Source organism: Gavia stellata, chromosome 14 (genome assembly GCF_030936135.1).
Source record: "Gavia stellata isolate bGavSte3 chromosome 14, bGavSte3.hap2, whole genome shotgun sequence".
NCBI lineage: Eukaryota > Metazoa > Chordata > Aves > Gaviiformes > Gaviidae > Gavia > Gavia stellata.
The window spans coordinates 5,519,052-5,541,294 of record NC_082607.1 but is presented as its reverse complement, the minus strand read 5'-3'; the positions used below and the strand labels follow the sequence as shown (position 1 = coordinate 5,541,294).

Here is a 22,243-nt window from a genome sequence, read left to right as displayed (position 1 = left end):
CTTTGATGTAATTCATCTGAGCATATGCCTAAGTGTACTAAATTGTGTAAGAGAGGATAATAAATAACTACAGTGCATGACAGAGTAGGAATAAATCGCCGTGGAGTTATATTGCACTGTTCAATCAGACAGTTGGGCCAGTTAATGCATGAGCTCAAGGCTGAACATCAATCTTGGCAGCTGGCGTGACATCCAGCAACGTGGACACCAAAGCAACTTGGTTGGGTGGGCACGAAAACAAGAACGTCGCAGAAATTTACAGAAATAAACAAAATTATCAATCACTTTCCCCTCTTTATTTCCTATAAACCAGTAAATATTATTATGAAATCTCATCATGAAATTGGATACTAACAGCTCTAGTTTCTATCTGGAAGCTAACAGATATATCTGTATTGGGTTACAAATTTGGCAGAGAACTATGGCTATTCCAGATTTCTCCTACTGCAAGTTACAGCAAAGTTGCCTTTCCATCATTTCTTAATCTGAGAACTGTTTACAGGATATGAGAAACCTTTTGACTTTCTAAACCTGGAGTACGGCTAAAAACCAAGGAGGGTTTTCTTCTTTTTCATTCTGATTTCCATGGCAGAATAAAATATTCTGCTCGGTCTTCCCCCAGTTGCGGTTTAATAATAATTTCACAATAAAGTAATACAGCATCACCTAAATGCTAGAAAAGCCTGTAAAGTCATATTAAGGTTCTAATAATTAAATTCTAGTGCTCAGATGACATTTATCGCACTAATATTTAGTCTAATGATGCGGCATTTTAATGAATTTCTTTTCTAGCAAAGCTCACAATTTTCATACTCTGGAAAAGATAGTGCTTAATGTGCTAGTGAACATACTCCACAAGAATCTCTCCAAGACTGGTTTATACACTCCAATCAAACCTTTCACAAACATACACAGCACTCCTCGTTTCTCTTACACACACACACACATAGCAATTTTACTTTGTATTGTGAGGGAAATCACACCGATTTCATTCACAAGAAGAGCAGAGCTATTTTACAGATATGATCATAAAATACGATTTACTCTTCAGAAGTAGAAATTACTTCGCATAGGTTAATTACATACATAAAAACATGATCCTCCATATACTCCTCTCTGGATTCCTTAGCAGATTGATAATTGTCTGAATCATTAACCATTTGAGGGCTCGATACATGAAATGAGGTTGGATAAATTATTTGTGGCTGCTGGTTCATAGTCGCAATGTACCATAGTGTGGTAGGTGCAGTGGTTACTAGGTGGGTGCAGGTAGGTAAGTAGGTGGTTACACAAATTAAGCTAGCTGGCGAACTAGATATGTATTTGGACATACCATAGAAAGATGTACTTAAAAAGAAGCGCAAATTCAGTAACTTCTTGACTAGATTAACTCTAGGGAAACAGTGGCTTTCTAAATAATACAGCACATATTATAAGGGGTCACATTTATACTGACCCAGGTCACATTTAAACAGACCCAGGAGGGAAACTACAGTAGTTGTCTTTGATCTATTGGCCTATATTAAACAGGGATGTGCTGGAGCATTGGGAAATGTCCTAATTTATTCCTGGAAAATATGTATGCATATTGTCAGGTGGAACATTCTTTATACTGCGGTGGTCTATTTCATAGGAAGGATTAAAAGAAGTAAAAGGAAACAGAGACGTATGTCATTCATCAAAAATTGAACAGGATGGCTGGTTAAATTGCTGAGAAGCAATTTTGATTGAACTTCTTTGCATCAAAATATTCACTTCATTATATCCAACAAAATGCTTCTTTTTAAGCTCAGAAGCAAAGTAAAAAAAAGGGTGCATAAGAAGTAGCTAACTTCAGATCACAGCTGTTACAAGGGAAAATAAGATTTCCCAATAGATACTAAAGTCTACGCAGGTACAGACAAAGAACAGAACACGAGTTGTCACTCCTGAATCGACACTCAGGTTTGCAGGGCTCTTCCAGTAGACTCTTGGGTTTGGAGTCCAAAGGTGCAACAGAAGGAACGTCACAACACAAACTTCATATGAACTTCACCAAGATCTGAGCACACCTGTAGAAGTTTTACAGCCTTGTATCTAGTGGTAGCATTCACAAACCTCCCGAATTTCAGAATGTGCTACAACTATACCAGAACTATTCAACCTAAGCCACGAGCTCCATACTCATTCCAGCAGATTTAAGAGTTTTGTTAACAAGTGCTAATTAAAAAGAGCAAAACAGAAAACCCGCTCCAAGACTGGCAAAGAGATGCAGCTCTGCTCTCAAACACAAGATACATCCTCCTCTTTCACTTTTTTCAGAGCACAAACAGCAAATAGAAGAAAAAACACATCCTCTTCCTTTGCATTTTCTAAAATTGAATTTTCTCTCTTTTCCTCATATGCTCACATTGCGCTGCAGCATTACAGTCGGACAATACTTTCTGTAACAGGAAACGTTGCACATCTGTTTCTAATCAGAAGAATTTAATAATATTCCATCAATGGAGGCAGTTTGCATTTATACCATCACATTTATTTTTTTTATAAGAAAGGAGTGTGAATATTCGTTGCTGGCCAGAGGAGCTGTGGACATGAATAGCAGTCTAACAGCCTCCCTCTGCATACCAAAAGCGTACCCCTTGGTACCAGCTGAAATTCTAATCAGAGTTCCCTCACAACACAGATATTGTAGGTGTGCTGTGCTAGTCATTTCCGTTATTATAAATGACCTTTCAGGAATTGAAAAAATTGTAGCTTGTCAGTTGAGACTTGTAATCGTTATCCATTCAGCTAAAGGATTTAACAGACCTGCTTGTAAAGGGAGAAAAAAGCAGATCCCCTTCTCACTAATCTCAGAAAGACACAAGTGGTCTAAATTAACAATTACCTTAGACATAGAGGGAGATTTCTAGTACCGCAGTATTAGAATGAAAGTTAGTATATTCTGATGGGAATTTAATAACCGCAGTCAGCCACAGCCTGAGCAGAATACGTGCAGCAGTCCGACTGCCAGCGAAGCAGCCGTAATTCCTGCCCCCCCAAAGCGCTGTCCTACACGTGCCCAGTGAACCCCTCTCTTCGGGTGCCGCCTGCATTGCTCAGGCATTCAGTGGAGGCCATTCAGCCATGCTGAGGGTTCAAGGGGCACATGAAATAACACAGAAAGGTACATACCCTAAAGCAAGTAGAGGCCACATGATAAATTTACTATAGAAACAAAAGCTGTTCCATGGCCGGTGTAGCCCAAGAGGAGTTCCAGCGCCTGGTGTTGTTATTGCAGCCTTAAATGGAAAGTTATTTTAATGTAATCCCTTATCATAACTTCAAATTGCTCCTTAAAATGTAATAAAGGAGAAAGATGATTTAAACTTTTGGATCTTGAACTACGTACTTATACAACATGTAATCTGTATAACATGCTTGTTACTGTCTTCACACGACAAGGCAACTTACTTATATTCATAATCTAAAGTACAAGTTACATTATTAACACTTCAAAATATTTAACAGCCTTTCTAGATGATAGCCTATATTAGAAATAAACATTCAGGAATAATTCATAGTACAAGCAGATAACTGAGATAAGCAATGAAAAAAGATAATAAGGAACATGATTAGTATTAAAGCTGTTGCACTGGCCTATTGGGGAGGAAAAATCCAAAACAAGGTAACCACTCTTAACCATAGACTTGAAACAGTAAATCATCTTCAAAACAAAACAGAGGACCCTAAAGCGTTGGCAAGTACCTCTGTCCCTAACAATATTACTGAATTATCAAATCTTATCATTCTCCGAGGAGGGCCTCAGCCGTTACAGTTGAGCAGAGCATCCTTTTTTCCCGGCACTCTCCTGTGTTACTCATGCTGCTACAACCCCAGCACTGCTGCCAAAGCAAGTTGAAATCACGCTGTCCACTTAGTCATAAAATTGGAGCTACCTTTCCTTCACACGAAGCACTTCATACTCTAGTAAGCATTACAAAAAGTGTGCGGCGCTCTAGGAAGAATGGCAGTGTAATAAAAGTGTAATTGAAATGGCTCTACTGCTGCTTCATTTCATCACTCACACTGGCCTCTGCTTGTTAAATTTTAAGATCTTGTGGGAAACCAGTGCATAATATAACTACACTCCAGAGTGTCAAAACAACCACTGGTATGATTTCTCTCATGCATGACATCAAGGATCTTTTTTAAAGTAAAGATTTTACCAGTAAAACAAGCCCTTAAACTTTTACACTTCCCTTAATTTAAAGAACGTAGGCTAAACAATTTTGGACGAACTTAAGGAATTTTTAGGCTTCCAGTTGTCTTTGCCTTTCAGGAATGTTTGAGTCTCCTTACTTGTTTGCATATCCAAACTCATTACAAGGGGAAAGGCTAACGTGGGTTTCTTGAAGAGAAGATTAGCATAAAGAAAAAAAAAATTTCATCAACAAGGCAACTAACAGAAGAAAAAGAATTCAAACAAACATAAAAGCCAATGAAAAGTTTTAAAACAAAGAATTTCTAAGTAGTCTTGTAAAATATCTTAGGTTCCATTCAACACACAGGGACTGCAAATATGTCTGGGTAACACACACTAACAACTTCAGGAAAGGATACCCGGGTGCCCCACAGATATACCCCTCCTGCCATGAGGTGCTCTCTCGGGCCGCCTCCCGGCTGGGCGCCCTTCCCGCCCGTGCTTTCAAGGTGCCTTTTTAACTACAGCTTTACTAACATGCTGAAGATAACAAGATTTTAACAGCGTATATTTCTCAATTTTGTTATCTTTTCATGTCAGAAATAACTTGTATTGTCCTAACTTGATCTTTCTTATGCCACTGAGGAATTTGTCACCCACCTCCAAAAGAGGTAGGGACCCGCATATTTGCTGTGGGAGCATTTAAAGTTCTCTTCAGACAAAAACATTTTGGATCTATACACATTATTCCATTCTCATATGTCTTCTGTAGGGATAATATGATATAAAATGGGCTGTGACTGCTTTCATGGGTGACAGGGGCAAAAGATACCTGCATTTCTGTGGCTCCTTGCTAACCTCACCAGCACCTACAATTAAACTGGAAAATCCTTAAAACCACAACTAGCATTTGAAAAATTTCTTCTACTTCTCACCCCACTGCAGCAGGTAAGGTCACCACAGAATATTTCTTGTTATGTGTTTCTAAGGAAAACTACCACACGCACAGCAGCAGTGCCGTTTCTTCATTTGGCCTTAACTTCCCCGTGCAGTCTGCCACAGCCGTATGATGTTACCTATAGGAAACACACCGTAAAGTTTATTTTGTCCAGGCTTAATTAGCAGTTATCCATTTAGTTCCTTCCACTGCACAGAGAAGCCTTGACTGCTCTGTAGTCATGCCTGGAAGTCAGTAATAGGCCATATAACATACCATATTACTTTCTGCTTTCTGTCCCAATAGCTTACTGCAGCTATGGAAGATTGATCGTTTCCAGCATGCTTTTATTCAGAGGCAATTTCTTCTTTGTGTTAGGAAACTGTCGCTAACTCTAAAGCAAGCACCCCGACAGAAGAACATTCAGAAGAATACTAAAATAATGATTTAAGCAAGTACTTTTTACACCCACCGGTCCTCACCCCACAAAAGCTGACCAGAAGATCAGAACAGGCTTAGAAGTGACCAAAGGCGGTTTCTCATCAGGATCCTAGACCTGCTATTTTGTTCAGTACAACCCAGCCACAAGAGTGTGAGGCAAAAGCTTAGATATTGTACGCGTCATGATACCCCAATACTGTATCTCAGAGGAAAAACAGCAAGAGGACACAAATTACAAGGCAGATTAAATCATCTTTGTGAAAAATTCACCAACAGTAGGAGTAGACACATCGGGTTTTTGTTCTTGGTTTTACTGTTTCTTCCTTGTAGAGCTCTAAAGGGAAACCTTTAAATTATGACTACTGGTCATCACTTAGTACCCCTGAGTTTATTCTAGCATTGACTAGCATAAAAAGAAGTGCATTTCCTAGGCACTGATAAGAGTCACAGTTACATTTGGTTACCAGCTCCCTGTCATTCTTCCAGCGAGTGCTGATCGTTAGTCCTCAGCCCCCGAAGCGGCAGAACCGCCAAATAACAGACTCAGATCGATGCATAAGGGAACGTGCAATTGGAGCCCTCTGAGCGGCTCTACAATGTTAACACACCCTCTCTATTCTCCCTATTTTCTAGATAAAATTAAACAATTTAAACCTTATAGTCTAAAACGCGTTGAGGAAGTAGAAGTCAATTCCAAAGAAAGCAATTCCGAAGAGTCTGAAATATTGTCTCCTTAAGACTTCAGTTTGCATTTTCATGCAATTCAGTGGCGAATTCTTTGGCTGTAGAAGAAAAACGAACGAAGGAGCGGTGTGGACTTTCTGTGCAATGTCCCCTATAGAATGAAATGAATCACAGTTACCTGACTTCCACTTTGCATGAACAGTATTGCTCATTATTTAACTAAAAAAAAAAAAAAAAGATATTTTTATTGTTACACAATCTAAACTCCTTCTGAACTCTGCAGTTCTGTCAGGTGGATAGACTGTAATGATCAAGATCTCAAGGTCAGAAATATAAAGAACCGAGTAAAACAGTAATTTCACGCTGTGTAACAGTCTCTGAGAATACTGGCCCCTGACATATAATGCCATGAAAGAAAACAACGAACTTTCATTTTTGATTTAAAGAGTGTAAGTTTACTCAAAGGTGCCTTGCTATCCCCCAAAGTTTCAGAGCAGTATAACCAGCCTTTACCACTTGTCAACATTTAATAGCCTACACCCCAATGATTGATTTTGTTCAATTGGATTTTTTTTTCTCTCCAACTCATGTATTTAGCTTTTAGCTGCAGCAGGTTGACAATGCATCTATCATAGCTAAACAATCTTATTCAGAAGCATTTATTTTCTGCAGCTGTGTTTGTTTGCTCTTCTGCTATATACATTGTTTTGTATGTTCCCACATACCAACACAGGTTTACAGTATCACATAATCTGTTTTGTACCTCCCCTTCATTCTGTATCTCTCTCCTTATCATCATGACTGCCATCCTTGCTTCTAAGGGAGCTTAGTTTATTTGGATAATGAAGATCACTGAATAAGGACCAGAAGTGTTTTGGTAGTTATTAAAAACCATTTAAAATATTCCTATGCTCGCCTCATTTAAAAATACGATCTCTCAAGACACTAAAGTGGAATGGGAATTTTCCTATCCAAAAAGGAAGTTGTTACACTTTCAATTCAAATTCAAATTATGCCCTCCAGTAATTCTGATATCTGAGTGCAATTGACAGACACTATTTTAAATGTACAGTGTCACTCACATTCCCAAGTTTCTAAAGCGAAGCGATATCAACCAAAAGAAGTTAATGAGAGCAACTTCTGCTAAGTCTTCAGTGAAGCACAGCTACAGGTAAAACTCACCCCTGAAGACCTAAAGTATGCTGCCAGGAGGGGTGAACTCAGCAAAACATACAGCACGAGTTACCTGCAATCTCTTAAACTAATGCAGATGTCACAGGGCTTCACAAAGCTATGCGACTGACTTTTAAAAAAACCAAGTAGTAATTTTGGGGTCTGTTCTGAGCTTCATCTGTCTCTGAGTGTGGAGATACAAAAGAGGGAGTTAAAGCCTGTGTAGGAACAGTGCAGAAGAGGGGGGTGGAAACCTTCTACAGCAATCTTTCTGCTTCAGGAAGACCACACTAGGCAAGGTTTTTAAGGTGTTTCTTAAAAGTGAAGTCCCACCTCCTCTTTCGGAAGATAATGAGGAACCGTCTTTCGTCTCACTGTTGTTTGGCAGTTTAGTGAGGGTAGGAGCAATACACAAATAACTTGAGAAGCAGCTAAGTTAAATCACGCCTGTTTGCAAAAACTACAATCTGTCAGGGTCCGAGTACCGTTTTGTAAAGTATCATTAATGGATTTGCAGCCCACAGAATAAATATCGCTAGCAAGTAAAGTAATATTTGAGGAATACGTGAGGATTAACTATTTCATACGGAAAAGACTTAAATAATTGCCCATCTTGCAGATCTCACAGGTATTTCCCAGCTCCTTCTATCAGCTCTCTCTAAGTAGTTCTAGCATGTGGATTTATTCCTTATAAATATTGGTTTATGTTCTAACTGAGGGCCAAAAATCGTTTTTTCTCATTCAGGAAAAGTGCTATAAAAAACTTGATAGAGAAGTTGGCCAAAGAGAGTGCAGTTGTCAGGCACGACCGGCTTACTTTACAATGGCTAGCAAGAGAGATTCATTCCTTCTAAGGGGAAAACAGCATTTTTCCATTAAGTGAACTCTCGTATAATAGAGCAGCATATCTCTGCTTCTTAGAGTCTACGCAACGCTTGCTATCCATGTTTCCAACTGAGTTGTTTACTTTCTCTCAAATCCTCAACTTGGCAGAGCTTGTGAACAGACTGCCACTCTGCCGAGCACAGTTCCACAAATATGAAAGAAAGAAGCAAGATAAAATAGTGATGGCACAATTATTTTTATTTTCTCAAGTTGCTGTAAAACTGCCAAGCCCAGAAGCCTCCCATTTTAGCTGTGTTCTGAGAAAGAAATAAAAAAAGCAACCTAGTCCCTCTCACCGCTCCTCTTTAAAAAAAAGTTCAGATGCTTCTGAGTCACAACACTTGTAAATCCTGAAATAGAGAGAATGAAACACATCATAAAGCATCATTCCTTTTACTTAAACAGACAAAGATCCGTGCGTTAGACATATATACGAAAGCAGTTAAAGAGAAGAGGACCGGAATTCAAAAGCACCAAGAGCCTTGTTCTAGCTGAGACCTGCCTCCCTTGTCCCATCACCTCCCAGGCAGGCTGCTGAACTGGAAAATAAAACCAGCCGATACACATCATAAGAATCCACTGTGGATAGCAAAGGTTTTATGGATCTTGAGAAATGATCCTTAATGTTTAAAAACAAAATCTAGAAGGGCAAAATTGTAATATGCACATGACAGAGGATCACTGTAATGACCAGATTTTCCTATAGGGAAAAGTGGAAGAGCAAGGAAAAGCCAATGAAATACATGGGAATGGACAAACAACTTTGTCATTCATCTTTGATTATAGACAGTACACTGCTTTTCAGAAAAGGAAAAAAAAAAAAAACCCACAAAGTCTTCTAAAGGCCTTAAGTAATAGCATTCTCAAAACAAAACAAGCCACCAGTTTTAGACCACAGGTTTTTCCACAAAACAATGAGATACAAAATCATAAGGAATACTTCCGTAGTTGGACTTATTTGTACAAAGTTAGCAAACAGAAGAACCGCCAGGTTTACTCTATGCATTTCTGTCAGTATGCTTACACCGATGATGGCATGGCCCACCGCTGACATACCTGCTGAAATGACCCTTTGGTCTGTGGAAGGCTGGCTAGGCAGCGACGTATGCGTGAAGTGAGAGATAACAAAATGTATAAAGAGGCTGAATCCATATTAAAAGCATTCTGTACTGCATGTTGATCCAGCAGTACTGGCTATTATCCCGACCACAAGCCAGCACAAACCAACGTAAGTGCAAGACGTACATCGCAGCGGCAGGGCAGACAAGGTGCTCCTTACACTTCCCACTCTCCTCGTGGTCAGTGCTGCTACAGGTTCAACCCGTGTTCTTTCCCAGTAAACCCAGGATGCTCATAGTCCACAGTTGGGCTGCACAGAAAGCTGTCCAAGATCCTCTAGCAAAGACATGTTCTGTATTAAACATACAGAACAAAGAAGATGGTATTTTATCATGTTTTCTGAACCACAGACCCAAGAACTACAGCAATTTGGAGAGTAAAAATGTTAAGTATAGAATATTACCAGATAAATAACCCAGTACTAAAAATAACCTCATATTGTAAATACTTCGGGAACTGTTGGTACTTCAGTTTAGGACAATACTGCCCTCAAGACCCTGAACTGTAAAAATGAGCACCTAGAACTAATCTTGGCCATCGCAATAACTGATTGTGGGCACCTCGGGGGAGGAAGTTGCCACAAGTGGTGGCAACTCGACTATTTAACATGAATCTTCTCCCAAGAGTGAAGCAGAATTTAGAATAAAATCCTGAGGGAGAACAGTAGCACGAAGAGAAGGCATGACAAATAAAACATTAAGCACGATTCCTCCCTCAGTTCATAGTTTACACCATTCATATTGCAGCCACATAGTGAAATTCATCACATTACAAAGTACTGTGCTACTGGTGGAAATTTATGGATTTAAAAACAAAGCAGTAGAATATGCATCTTTTCAGGGATGATGAATTCTCCTACAAACACCAACCACTGTCCCAGTGTTTGCAACATTAATTCCTTTCTGGGTCTGAGCTACTTCTAGCATCTGTTAGAGTTAGGAAAACAGCATAGCACAACAAATATTTTTACTGTCCTTGTGTGGTATTTGGGAAAGCATGGAGGCACGTCAAAATGAAGTCAAAATGTAACGTTTTGGTCATCATTTTCCCAATTATGGTCTTGGTCTGCAGCACCAACATCTACTGTCCAGAACCTGGCATTCTTTTCTAATGGCATTTTCCCTAATTTAACTTCATAAATAATCAGAACAATTAGAAGCTGTGGAAGAATGTTGTACGAGCCTTCCAAATGAAGTTCACACATAGGAAGAATGATATACACCAAAAAACTACCTTCCATCATCAAAGCAGAGTTAGTTGCTAAACAAAAATTTCTAAAAGATGATTATTTTAGAAGAATAAATATTCTAAAAGAATATTTTAATTTCTAAAAGACAAATATTGTATTCTACAAATCTATTTTAAGCATCTTCAGAGGTAGCACATACACTATGTTGGTCATCTGTGCCCTTCAGCTACATGCAGGCAGACTGCAGGCTGGATACACCATTTCAGTGGCAACTGATTCCAGGCCACCATCTTTTTGAAACCCCCTGTAATTTGTCTCCAACTGTTACCAAAACTTGCGCTGCTGGAAGATGACAGAGGCACACTCGGTCAGATGGACAGAAATGGCTTGGAGTCATATGGCTTGACAATCAGTAAGTGCTCCTGCTTTGCAGGAATATGAGATGGGAGAACATGTGACGCTGAAGGAAGAGATCTGGAAGAAGGTTTTATTTGTTGAACTAATTATGAGAGGACACGCTCGCTTCCCTACACATTGCACAGGCAATTGGATGTAGATCAGGGGCACACGCAAAGGAGCCACGTGGCCAGGCTGGACTCCGACACTCCCAGCACAGCATCAGAATCTGCAATCGAAAGCTATCAGAATAGGCAAAATCTCTATAGCACGCTTCCCCCCCCCCCCCCCCCCCCATTTTGCAGTCCCTTTTAGATAAAGATAACCAATAAAATATTAACAACAAGCACCTTACAGCTTTGCTTGCCAGCGAGCCCATGAGGCACAGCCTGAGAAGTGACCGTCTTCAAGGCCAGCACTGCTCCGGGTTAAGAGTTCAACACAGGCACTCGCGGCGGCACAGCAGCACCTACCCGCTCCGAGTGGGCGCCCGTCTCCTTGCAATAATTAATACACACACTGTAAAAGCTGAATATAATGTGATAATCTTCCCTTATATGCCTCGTTATTTGTTGGATTCTTTCTCAAAGGCAGATGGAGAGAACAGTGGTGTTAATCTCATTTGGGCTTTGAATGGATACATAATATCCATTACCGTATAGCTATCGGGGCACCAAGTTGGAGCGTATCTTCTTTATAGGCAATAATTTGCAGCCAAAAAATTATTCAGCCCGTAAAATATCCTTCAAGAAAAACAACTGATTTCATAGCTGAGAAACTGACTGAGAGGGTAAGTGACCTGGCAACAGCAACCCAGAGCCACCGTCTCCGCTACGGATACGCAACAATAATCATATAACTTAACGGACTGGTGAAATACCTCATTTCAGTTAACCAAATTCAGTCAAAACCTATTTTCAACATTGAAGTTATAGGAACTATGGTTTGGTCAGTGTGCACTGGGGGCCCTGATAGCGTTTGTGTATTAAATTTGTCCCTCTTACTTGAAAGTTAACACTGGGTTTCAGTCTTCTTCCATCATGAGCAATAGGAAGAGGTTCAGCGTAACAGAAGCATGACCAGGATGGACATCTCCAGGTGAGGAGCTCACACAATGCATCTAGTGCCTACTGCTGTTATTCCCTGCCACAAGAATTTACGGCAGTGCCTGTGTTTGCTATCCAGGAAAATAAAATTTGTGTCGCTAATTCATCAGATAGAAAGGCATAACATCCTTATTAAACATTGTAAACGTTCTTATTAAATATTGAATAAGTTTATAGCAACCAACAAAAAACCAAACCCACGAACAAACACGCCACCATCAAACAAAAACACCACCAACAAGAAAAAGTGGTTAAAAGTTTGCTAAAAGCATAGTGTGGGCAAGAAAAACCTCAAGAGAATAACAGACAGTTGAAAGCCCAACACTTCCAAAAGATTTTCCTCAGACACCCGCTCTTCACGCAAAGGTCCACGCTGAAGCTGATACCATTTTTAAGGTGTAATAAAAGCTTTCTGCTGTTATGTTTATGTTCATGCTTCCCAAAAGCTTTTCAGACCACTCCTCTTACTCTGAGATGTGAAAATACAGCCGCTGGCTGCAGTAGCGAAGAGGATGGATCTGTTCCCGTGCACAGCTCCCGTCTTACATTACAGCTAACCGCTCTGCCAGTGACAGCCAGCTGGACACTGGAAACACGGACACCTCAATGAATCACACCTCATTTATGTTTTCTGTTTTAAGATTTATGCATGTTGAGCACAGCTCAGAGCAAGTAAGTTACAGTTCAATGCAACTTAATGATTTTGCTACTTGGTGCTTTCTCCTAAATAATGGGGACGTCTCCGCTTTCTCGCCCAACGGGGAGGATGGCAGAAGAAATACTGTGGGGAGGAAAGCCATTCCGAGCATCCCGATAGATAACTGAGCACCTTGAAGATCTCATCTACATTTTCTGAAAGCAGGTCTGTGGTGATTTACTTCGACACTGACAGGGCTTTCCGCATCTCACAAGATGAAGGACTAGCTGTCTACCTGCCCCTTTTAAACAATGTCATCGGATATTTCACTACTGAGTACCCCACCTCCTCCAACTCAGCGTATGGCAAAGGAGGATAAATCAACTGCCTGCGCTGAGCGGTACAGCTCCCTCCTGCAGCTCCAGCACGATGCGCGCTGACAGGATGCTTTCTGGGGTTACCTGTTTTCACGCACGCTGGGCTGAATTCCCAGGTCACGCTCTGCAGCTGAGCTCCCCGCTCCTGTTACCGATTCTTTCCTCATTTACGCCACTGTTCACGTCTGTAATAACAGCTCTGACATGTCAGAAGCAAGAGGAAGGAAAAGATTTAACAATGTGAGCCAAAGAAGTTAGGCAGACAACATCGCTGTCGTGGTGGAAAAAAAGGAAAAGATGTTCTTCAAAGTCTCAGCGAATGGGAAAAATTTCAATATTTCAAGGTAGTAAGGACCCAAAACCTTCACTGTCCCCCAATTTTCCGCTCAGCAGCTTTGAGATTTGGGTTCTGAAAATACACGGAACAATCTGACAGAGACAAACACGCCAGTGCCTGTCCTCAGAGATACAACCCCCAAAGCGACTGGCTTTCTCCTTCTGCACGGCTAAATGCCTGAAAATATACTAAGTAAACTGTATGGAAACTGTCTGTAGAGTTCTCATTTATTTTAATTAACTTGTAAGAGAACTGTAGCTTAGCTCAAATCGAGAGTTTTTAATCCTAGAATCACGAGCTGGTCTGGAAAACAGACAGATAAATGAAATGGGATTTTTTTCTGCCTTTGTAATGGTCTCCCCTGCTGAAATCAATAGTAAACTCAGTGCTCACAACTCTGATATCCTGCTTCTTTTTTTTTTTTTTTCCTTATTTTCTCTAAGTGACTTTTCAGCTACATCAGCTACTAACTTCCAATGCTCATACGCTATGGCATAGAACTTGAAAAACTATGTATTTTTATATATACATAAAGCCTGTCAAATGTACCAAAATCTTACTAGATTAATAGAGTTCTTCCTGTTGGCCAGGTTATCCTAGCAACTCTGCTCCACTGCAGAATAAGTCTTTATTTAATTAAGTTTTTTATCTGCAAACATCTTGTAATTAAACTTCACTTTCTTAATTTACAGTTGAATACTCCCAGGGGCCTCATACAGGCTGATACACTGTTCTGTATACGGCGTATGGGTGTTCTGTGTTAACTGGAACAATCAGGGAGAACGATTGCTAGACAGGAAATGGTTAATGCCCATTTCCAATTAATAAATTGCCTTTCCAGTAAGTTACCTGCCAGACCTGTACCCTGACTGCTGGATACGTTATTTGTTTAGAACGCCACAAATACCTTACAGATTGGAACCTAGAAACACAGCTAAAATGAAATGGCGGCGCGATCCGTGCGGAGCCAGGCTTGTACCTTTTGGCAGCCAGCTGCGGCTGGAAAGACTAAATGTTTATAAGAGTATCCACTATAATTATTTTCAAAATGCAAAAATTAGTGTATTCTTCTCTTAAGTTTCTTAATAAAATAAAATTTCATTCCTGCTGGTACTCAAATCGGACCAAAACCAGTGTCTGCTTCCAGCTGGCTTCTGGTTTGTGAGGCCTCCATTTTAAGAGACAAAAAAAATAATAATCAGGTTTTAAGATTGGAGTGTTCAAAACCAGTTCAGATATTTATGTAGGCAATTCTAATTGCATTTAGAATCCTTACACCTTCTACACTGATCTGGATAATTTTATTTTTTTCTTTTAATTTCCCAAGTCTTCTGTGTCAGAACTCAGGATTACAACTGAAGTTCCATTAAGTAAGAAATACACTTGAGGCATATGCAAATTTATTAAGGCACCAAATAAAATGGGAATATTTTGAGCACACAGGTTCTAAATGCTAAGTCAAACCAGGGCATAAGCAGACTGTCTCAGTCTATCTAAGTGACTGGTTTGTGTCTAAGCTGAAGACACCAAGTCAGAAATCAAGCTTCACTTTCATTCTGACTTTCACTGATTTTAAATCCTAAAGGCTGAAGCTGTGAGCTGAGTAAACAGAGCACACCAGGACTTCATGGAAAATGATTCAGTTCCCATGAATTGTGGGAGCAAAATATGCACAGAATTCTTATTAGTTGCTTCTCTTCAAATATTTAACCACAGTTGTTAGTATTTCTTCCTGATGTAAAACGCACTGTTTATAATTTAAAAAAATAAAACTATTTTACTTTCGACAGATTTTTAAAACAAAAGAAAACCACAAGCCATATTGCAACATATCTCACTGGCCAGTAAAATTGGGGTCTAAACTAAGTAGCTTAAACCATGTCTATCAGAAGCATAGTGGCGAACGTGGTCGGATTATATTTCTTATTGGCAGCTCTTCGCCAATGTGCGGGAGGTGGACTGGCTCCATCCCCCCCCAGCACGGCAGGCACGGGGACCGCGGGGAATTGCCAGCTCACCTAAGGAGACACCTCTGTCAGAGGGGGCTTGGAGACTTTTCTCCCCAGAAGTCTCTTTTCCTGCGCATTGAAGGGGAAAGCGTGGCTGCGGATTAGGGTACAAAACTGAGGAAAGGAACCGAAAGTACTGCACGTGGTTCTGCCTGCAGTTGCTGGGCATTTAGAGGGAACGAGAATTTCATGACTTGATTTACTTTACAAAAACTGATTAGTAAAACCCCCTGTGGATTTCTTAACTATACTGTGGAGGGATATAAGATTAGTGTAGCAATTCCCATCATCAAACGTATTTACTGTTAAAATATTGGATTAGTGATGTTGTTATCCACTGTTCCAAGATTATAAAGTGATTCTTTAAAATTGAGCAGAAAAATACTGCACTCTATCATTTGTAATTAGATTTCAGTCTGAGTGTTTTTGCCTTTCCACAAAAAGTAATTTTGCTTCCAAAAAAAAAAAAGAGAAAAGGACTGTGCTCTGCACACAAACAAAGAGAAAATAAAACTATAGATGCAAAAGAGGAAGCAAATTATTTTCCTCTTCTGCTTTTGAGAGACAAAGGGTTGGACTTGGTCGGTATCTCATTGCTCCTGCTTGTCATGCTCATTGCTGTGGCACCGCACCACCGTTACACCAGGTCGTAATAAAGCCACGTGGGTGCTAGGTGTTGCTTATTTGTAAGACACACATGAGCATGCACTACCCGAGCCCGACAAATCTCAGTCCTTGGATAGTCAACCCTCACAGAGAACTTTGAGGAGAGCTATAAACCTTCAGGGTCATCATTGTCTGGGTTTCCAGTGACGATGTGGACTGCGAAGGAGGAAGAGCATGAGGAAAGGGGATAATTTCATGTGTTCATTAAAGTAATTATGCTACATTTGGGCCAGGAAAATTAATGCAACTGTATCCTGGCTTTTCAGCTATTATCTTAAGTGAGTAAGAGCACCTGGAGCTATTACAATTAATAAACAAATAAAAAGCTACAGCACTAATAACACCACCTTCTCACATTTTATCCCATCGAACATCTCTAGGAATCACTTATATGCAGTATTTCACATCGATATAGAACAGATAGTGATGTAAGTGTCACAAAAACTCAAAAATGTTTTAAGTCAGAAATACTCTGCAAGTGAAGAGTGGGAGTTTTGCTATATCTGCCATGCTATTTGACCTCGCTATTTGTCACTACTGCGGTTTTAAGCTATATAACCTTAATCATTGTTCTTTTTCCTTATTTCGGTAACCCCTTATTCTCTCTTTACAGCTTTATCTTCCTAGTAATTTGGAAGAATAGAGCAATTTGTTTCTAAATCAGAATCATCACGATCAATATTATTTCATGCCATTACCACACAAAATTCAGATTTTAAAATAGTGTCAGCAACTTCAAAAATTTAAACAATCACAGATTAGTTTGATTTTAAATTATGCTATTTCTAACTGACCATAAAAATAGAGGCTATAAATATGTAATCTTAACTGCAGTAGCTCTGAACAGCCTTGACAGGGTTTATCAGCTAAATGTTTAATCAGGCAAAGCAGCAAAAACCATAACCACAGGAATACATGGTATTTAGCATTTAAATAAAGCTTGTAAACCAATGACAAGTCTATTTGGGCAACTACTACCACACATGTTCCTTATCTGCAAAGGTCTTGTCCCAAATTTATCAGAATGAGTCTCTCACACTTTATTTTCCAGGCAGTAACACCAGTTTCCATTCACTGAGTTCACAGAAAAAAACACAGAAAACTGCAAGTTAAAAGGCACGGCCATGAAACAGAATTCCCACGTTGGCAATGTCATACTGCTCTAGCAATTTATTAAATCACAGCCAAAAAAGAAAAAAAAAAACCAACCCCAAAACCAAGAACAAAAAAATCCACCGCAGAATAAGAAATGAGCCTGACAAAGCACTACAGTTCTTTATTTTTTGGGTAATTGAACAGTTCAGTTTCAAAATATTCAGCTACCTGGCTGCTTCTAAGACGAAACCTTGAACAAATAAGGCAAATGAGAGCCTCGACAGAACGGGAGACATAAAGCCTTCCCTCCCTCCGCACAGAAAGCACTGTTCCTTGTTTCCCCCAGACTATAACCTCTGCGTGAAATTGCCCGACCGCTAATAGGTTCCCGCTCCTCACCTCGTGATATCAGGGGCCAGATGTGGTACTTTCTGCTCCACTGACCGTTTGGCCCCGCACGCCGAAACGGTGCTCTCAGCTATTTCCTTCACTCTCTCTGTTGATAAAACTCATCCCACAGCGGCTCTCAACATTGAACGGCAGTAAGTAGCCCAAGAAAGTGTAATGATTTTTTTTTGTTATTATTAAGCAGACAAAAGTAGTGAGTCTCTCCCTTTTGGGAGTGGGAGGAAACTCAAAAAAACTTCCATGTAAATAACACCTTCTTGTAAATAGGAGTTGGTTTTACTCATGGTTCATTCTAGCAGCTTTTAAATATATTCCTCCTCCTTTTAGAGTTGGGAACCATTTTCTTTATGAGCACCATTTGGATCACTTGCCTGTTGCTCATAAAATAGACAAAGCTTTTATCCATGCCATGAATTTTTACTCACTTTATACAAAATATCTAAGGAGGGATTTGCAGGGGCCAGAATTACGTCCATGAAAAAATTAACAACTAATTTAATTTTCTGCTACAATAATGGTTCCAGCAATTTTTGATTTTGTTGATTACATCTCCTCTCTGCATGAAATAAAACAGCATACTGGTGTTAGCTTCTTTGTACATATTTTTTATTTTAAAGGCAGATTTTTTTTTTTTCCAAAAAATGATGAGAAATGACAAAAACATTTCACATGTTTTAATCCATGTAGTTACTAAATAAAGCAGTGGCAAACACAGCTTTCAGAAGTGATCAGATCACACGGTGACGGTCTGTAATCTCAGAAAGAACACTGATTCTTGTCAGCACTGGGACAGTCCGACAGAATATTTCTTTGACAGCGCTGCTGGCAGCAGTCACACAAAGCACCTCTCGCAAAAGCTCCCCTCTGACACCCACGTTCATGCACCAGGGCTCCCCTAAACGACTGTCACGGCATCAAGCTGCTTCGACTCCTCCTCTCACAACTCGGCAGCCAAAATTCTCTCTTCTGTGCCAACAAACCAAAGCCCAGCCCTAACTCCGGGCTCTCTACCTGCCTGCTCTGCAGCACGTGCTGTAGGCAAGGAAACAGGAGGAGCCCGTTAGCCCTCCCGTAATGACCCATCAGCTGGTTAGCAGTAACTGCTGGAACGAAACACTTCCCTCAACAGTTTTGTTCCTGCACATAAAGAGTTACTGTCTATTAGTAGCTATGGACCATAGCAAGCTCCTGCGGTCCTGCACATAAACATTATTGATAGCAGACACAGATCAATGCACGCTTAACTACTGTGATTAGCAGCTGCCTGGATAGAGGCGTTTGGAGGTTTGGCCATGCAGGGGCTGGAAGCAGTCAGGGCACACGCTGCACCTGGGAGCCTTTTGTTTAGGAAGGAGGGAAGATCCGCTGTTTTGGAGAATAACAGTTGAGGGATTTCCCTACAATACAAGGCTTGCATGTTTACAGATAACTATCTTCTTTCTGTATGTAGAAGTGCACAAACATAAATACCACACATCTGTGACTGGAGTGAAGAATTTACCATTTAAGAGCTACTATATTTCAATCAGCTGTATAGATCGTGCCATGAAAGCCTGCACAGTTAGCATTGCAACTAAGAAAAAAAATGCACTCAAGCATGAACAAAGGTAGCAGTAACAGAGACGTTGGGTTTTTTCATTTCTACTTCTCAATTCCTACGCTGCGTTTGCCACATGCTTTTGGAGTAAACATGCTTCTAGAACAAGCCTAAGTTCTAGGATTGCATATGTATAGTTTGTAAAAACTAGAGACTAAGTAGGAGAATATTTGTTTGGGCAGAGTGCTTACAGCCTGAAAATATGAGGCAGAGCCAACTTAGACTACAGTCACACTGTGATTACGGATCAGGGGTTGCTGCCTCTGCCTCGTTCTCTCCATCTTTGCCAGCAAACTCTCAACCCGGGCACTACAGCTATAGATTCACCGCTGCCTTTAGCAACAGGTGAACCCTGCAAAGCAGAGGTAGGTGCTTCTGTCAGGAAGAGACACCGTGCTATATGAATTACCAATGTGGAAGCTGCTAAACAAAAATGCCCCCACATCCATAAAAAGCAGAGGCTATCTTCCCCTGGGAATTTGCAGAAGCAGCCTGATTCTCCACGTTGGTCTTCCCAGCACCCTACTTCATCTCCACCCCACTCCAGCGTCTTTTCTCGTAGAGTCCCAATCCCTGTCCTTGGAACCGCAACACCCAGTTTCACCTACACTATGAACTGGCTCTTTCCTTCCCTCCCATCACCTCTGAAGCCGCATATTTGAATGGGCAGTGCGGTACACTGCTACACAGGGAATAAATAGCAAAAATGGCTCTGAACTCCTGCAGGTAAGAAATTTATAATAACCGATTTGCTCAAGTATGTACACAACTGCAAGGCCAAAACATAGAAAAACCACTTTGTGTTAAGGAAGATTGCATACTAATATCCCTGTTTATTTATTTCTTTTTGCATGATTAAGTATTGCTTGATTTTTGGTTAAACTGTTATCATGCAAAAGGTTGATCTTTCAAACCTTCCTCTCAAAATAACAAGCTTCCACAGACTTCATTTCTACGCCAGGAGACACTCGCAGTTTCTCGACACACCGTTCAGAAAGTAGTTTTGTTTTGTAAAGTTCTGCAAAGTTTTTTAAGCACGCGAGGAACACAAACCGAAGGCAAGATAATCCTGACGTTTCTGCCTTAGGAAAAAGCTGAGAGTTTAACTAAAAGGACACTACCAATAGTCTGGGCAGCCAACCACCAAAACACATCGTTTTGACATACGATGCTAAGAACCACACTGCTACCTGTTGCAGCGTTTCTTTAGAGCCCCAGGTTGATTCTATTAAGATGTACAGAAACCACTGTTACAGGGAAAAAAAAAAAGATGTTCCAGCTTACCTGTGGCTGAGTCCAAGGCTCCAAGGTTGTTTCTTTCAAAGGAGTTTGTGGCCTTCCCATTTCTTTTGTGTGCTTTAAGGAGAGAAAAGGATGCATCAGTTACATGTTCAACCACTCCGTCAGCATTCAGCATTAATTTCTCTTGAGGGAATAAAACAGTCAGGTACAAAATTCATACAAAATAATGGTAACGTATCACAACTGCATACATTTGGAGTAGAATGTAGGTCTTATTTTTTATAAGGTTCCTTTAACTTTCAAGGTGTGGGGGTACACACCTTCATCTGTGTGTACAGATGAAAACCCTGGACAAAAATGTGAAATGATTTGCCAACAGAGTGAAGTTCAGCGGCAGAATTTCAGAGAGAAGGCAACTCCAGTTTCTCTGCCGTTTCCTCCCAGGCTGTGCTATGTTCAATGGACACCCTGCAAGAAGGACATAGACTAACTAACTAAATAGAACTAACTTAAATAGATGACTTAAAAGAAACATTATGGAAAACTTCTTTAAAAGTCTGCATTATTTGTGCAGGGGAGCCGTGTTTTCAGATGACAGCCCTTGCCTTTCGTTAATGCTCTTTGGAGCTGGAAGACTGAGCAGTTAACGGCCTCTTGTCTCTTCGACTTTTCACTACCTTGGAATATTTCAAGATCGACCACCCCAAATCAAAAGCTGGTATAATCAAATAGATTAAAGTCGTCTTCATAGAATGAGACTCGCTGACACTTCACACTTCCTTTTTTAATATTGCCAAAACATCCTGCAAATACTTGTTAATATCTGTAATGGCTCTGCTTCAATAATAAATACGTAAGATTTTTGAGCACTAGGACTGAGCGTTGAATAGGATGTTGGCTCCTTTTAATTTTCTCCATATGAATTTCCCAGGGAAGGAACTTCACACGTTGCTGCAAAAATACAGACAAGACTCTCATATTTTCTTTCTCCCTAAATTCTTTCTGTCATAAAATGGGAACAATGACATTCACAAAAAAAGGTCCTCTGCTGAAATACACTATTTCAGTAGTGCCAGGATTTTCCTTCTCCTGAAATACAACATCTCTAACGTACTACCCTTTGGACAAGGCCTTTGACAATATGCAATATAAATAGCATCTTATCCAGGTCTCACATCAGAGTGATCTAAATGCCCACGGAGACTGCAAGGATTGACAAAGAGAGGGAGAGATATGCCATTGGATTTTCTGTCATATATAATAAAATATGGTCACTAAAAGGAAACATTTTTTTAAATACAGACTTTGTGGGCAACTTCAGTTAGCATGGAGCATTCACAGAGCTCATTTCAAAAAACCACCTTATTAAATGGCAATTTTGTTTTGGCAGGTTGGATTGCCTGTAATAAGAGATTACAGGCAATCATTTTTACCATTTTTGTTATGCTATATTTTGGGGTAGCAACAGAACATGATTCATTCTTGAAATAGAACAATAAGTGTATTTCAAAAGAAAAAAAGAAATAACCACAGATTTAGTGAATGCTAAATAGAGTTCAAATGAATCCATCTGGAAAGGGAAGGTTGTGTGTTTCACATGTTCAAAAACAAATGTATTCTACCTTATAATCTTTCTTTAAATGTAATAATCAAGAATCAAAGGGACCCAAACACATAACAAAAATTATTAAACATATCAATTGTGGTGCCAAGATACCATAATAATTCCATATGGGATAACCTGCCAGGAACTGACATTAAAAACCACACTATTTCTTGA

The 22,243-nt window shown here is 40.0% G+C and overlaps 1 protein-coding gene across 1 annotated transcript in view; it reads right to left on the bottom strand.

The window, feature by feature from the left end:
• Positions 1 to 22,243, bottom strand: part of PCDH11X (protocadherin 11 X-linked) — a 325,382-nt gene that overhangs the window by 110,170 nt on the left and 192,969 nt on the right. Inside the window, exon 3 of the mRNA XM_059824372.1 lies at positions 20,506 to 20,577. Coding sequence (XP_059680355.1) covers positions 20,506 to 20,577 — 72 coding nt within the window. The remainder of the gene's footprint in view (positions 1 to 20,505; positions 20,578 to 22,243) is intronic.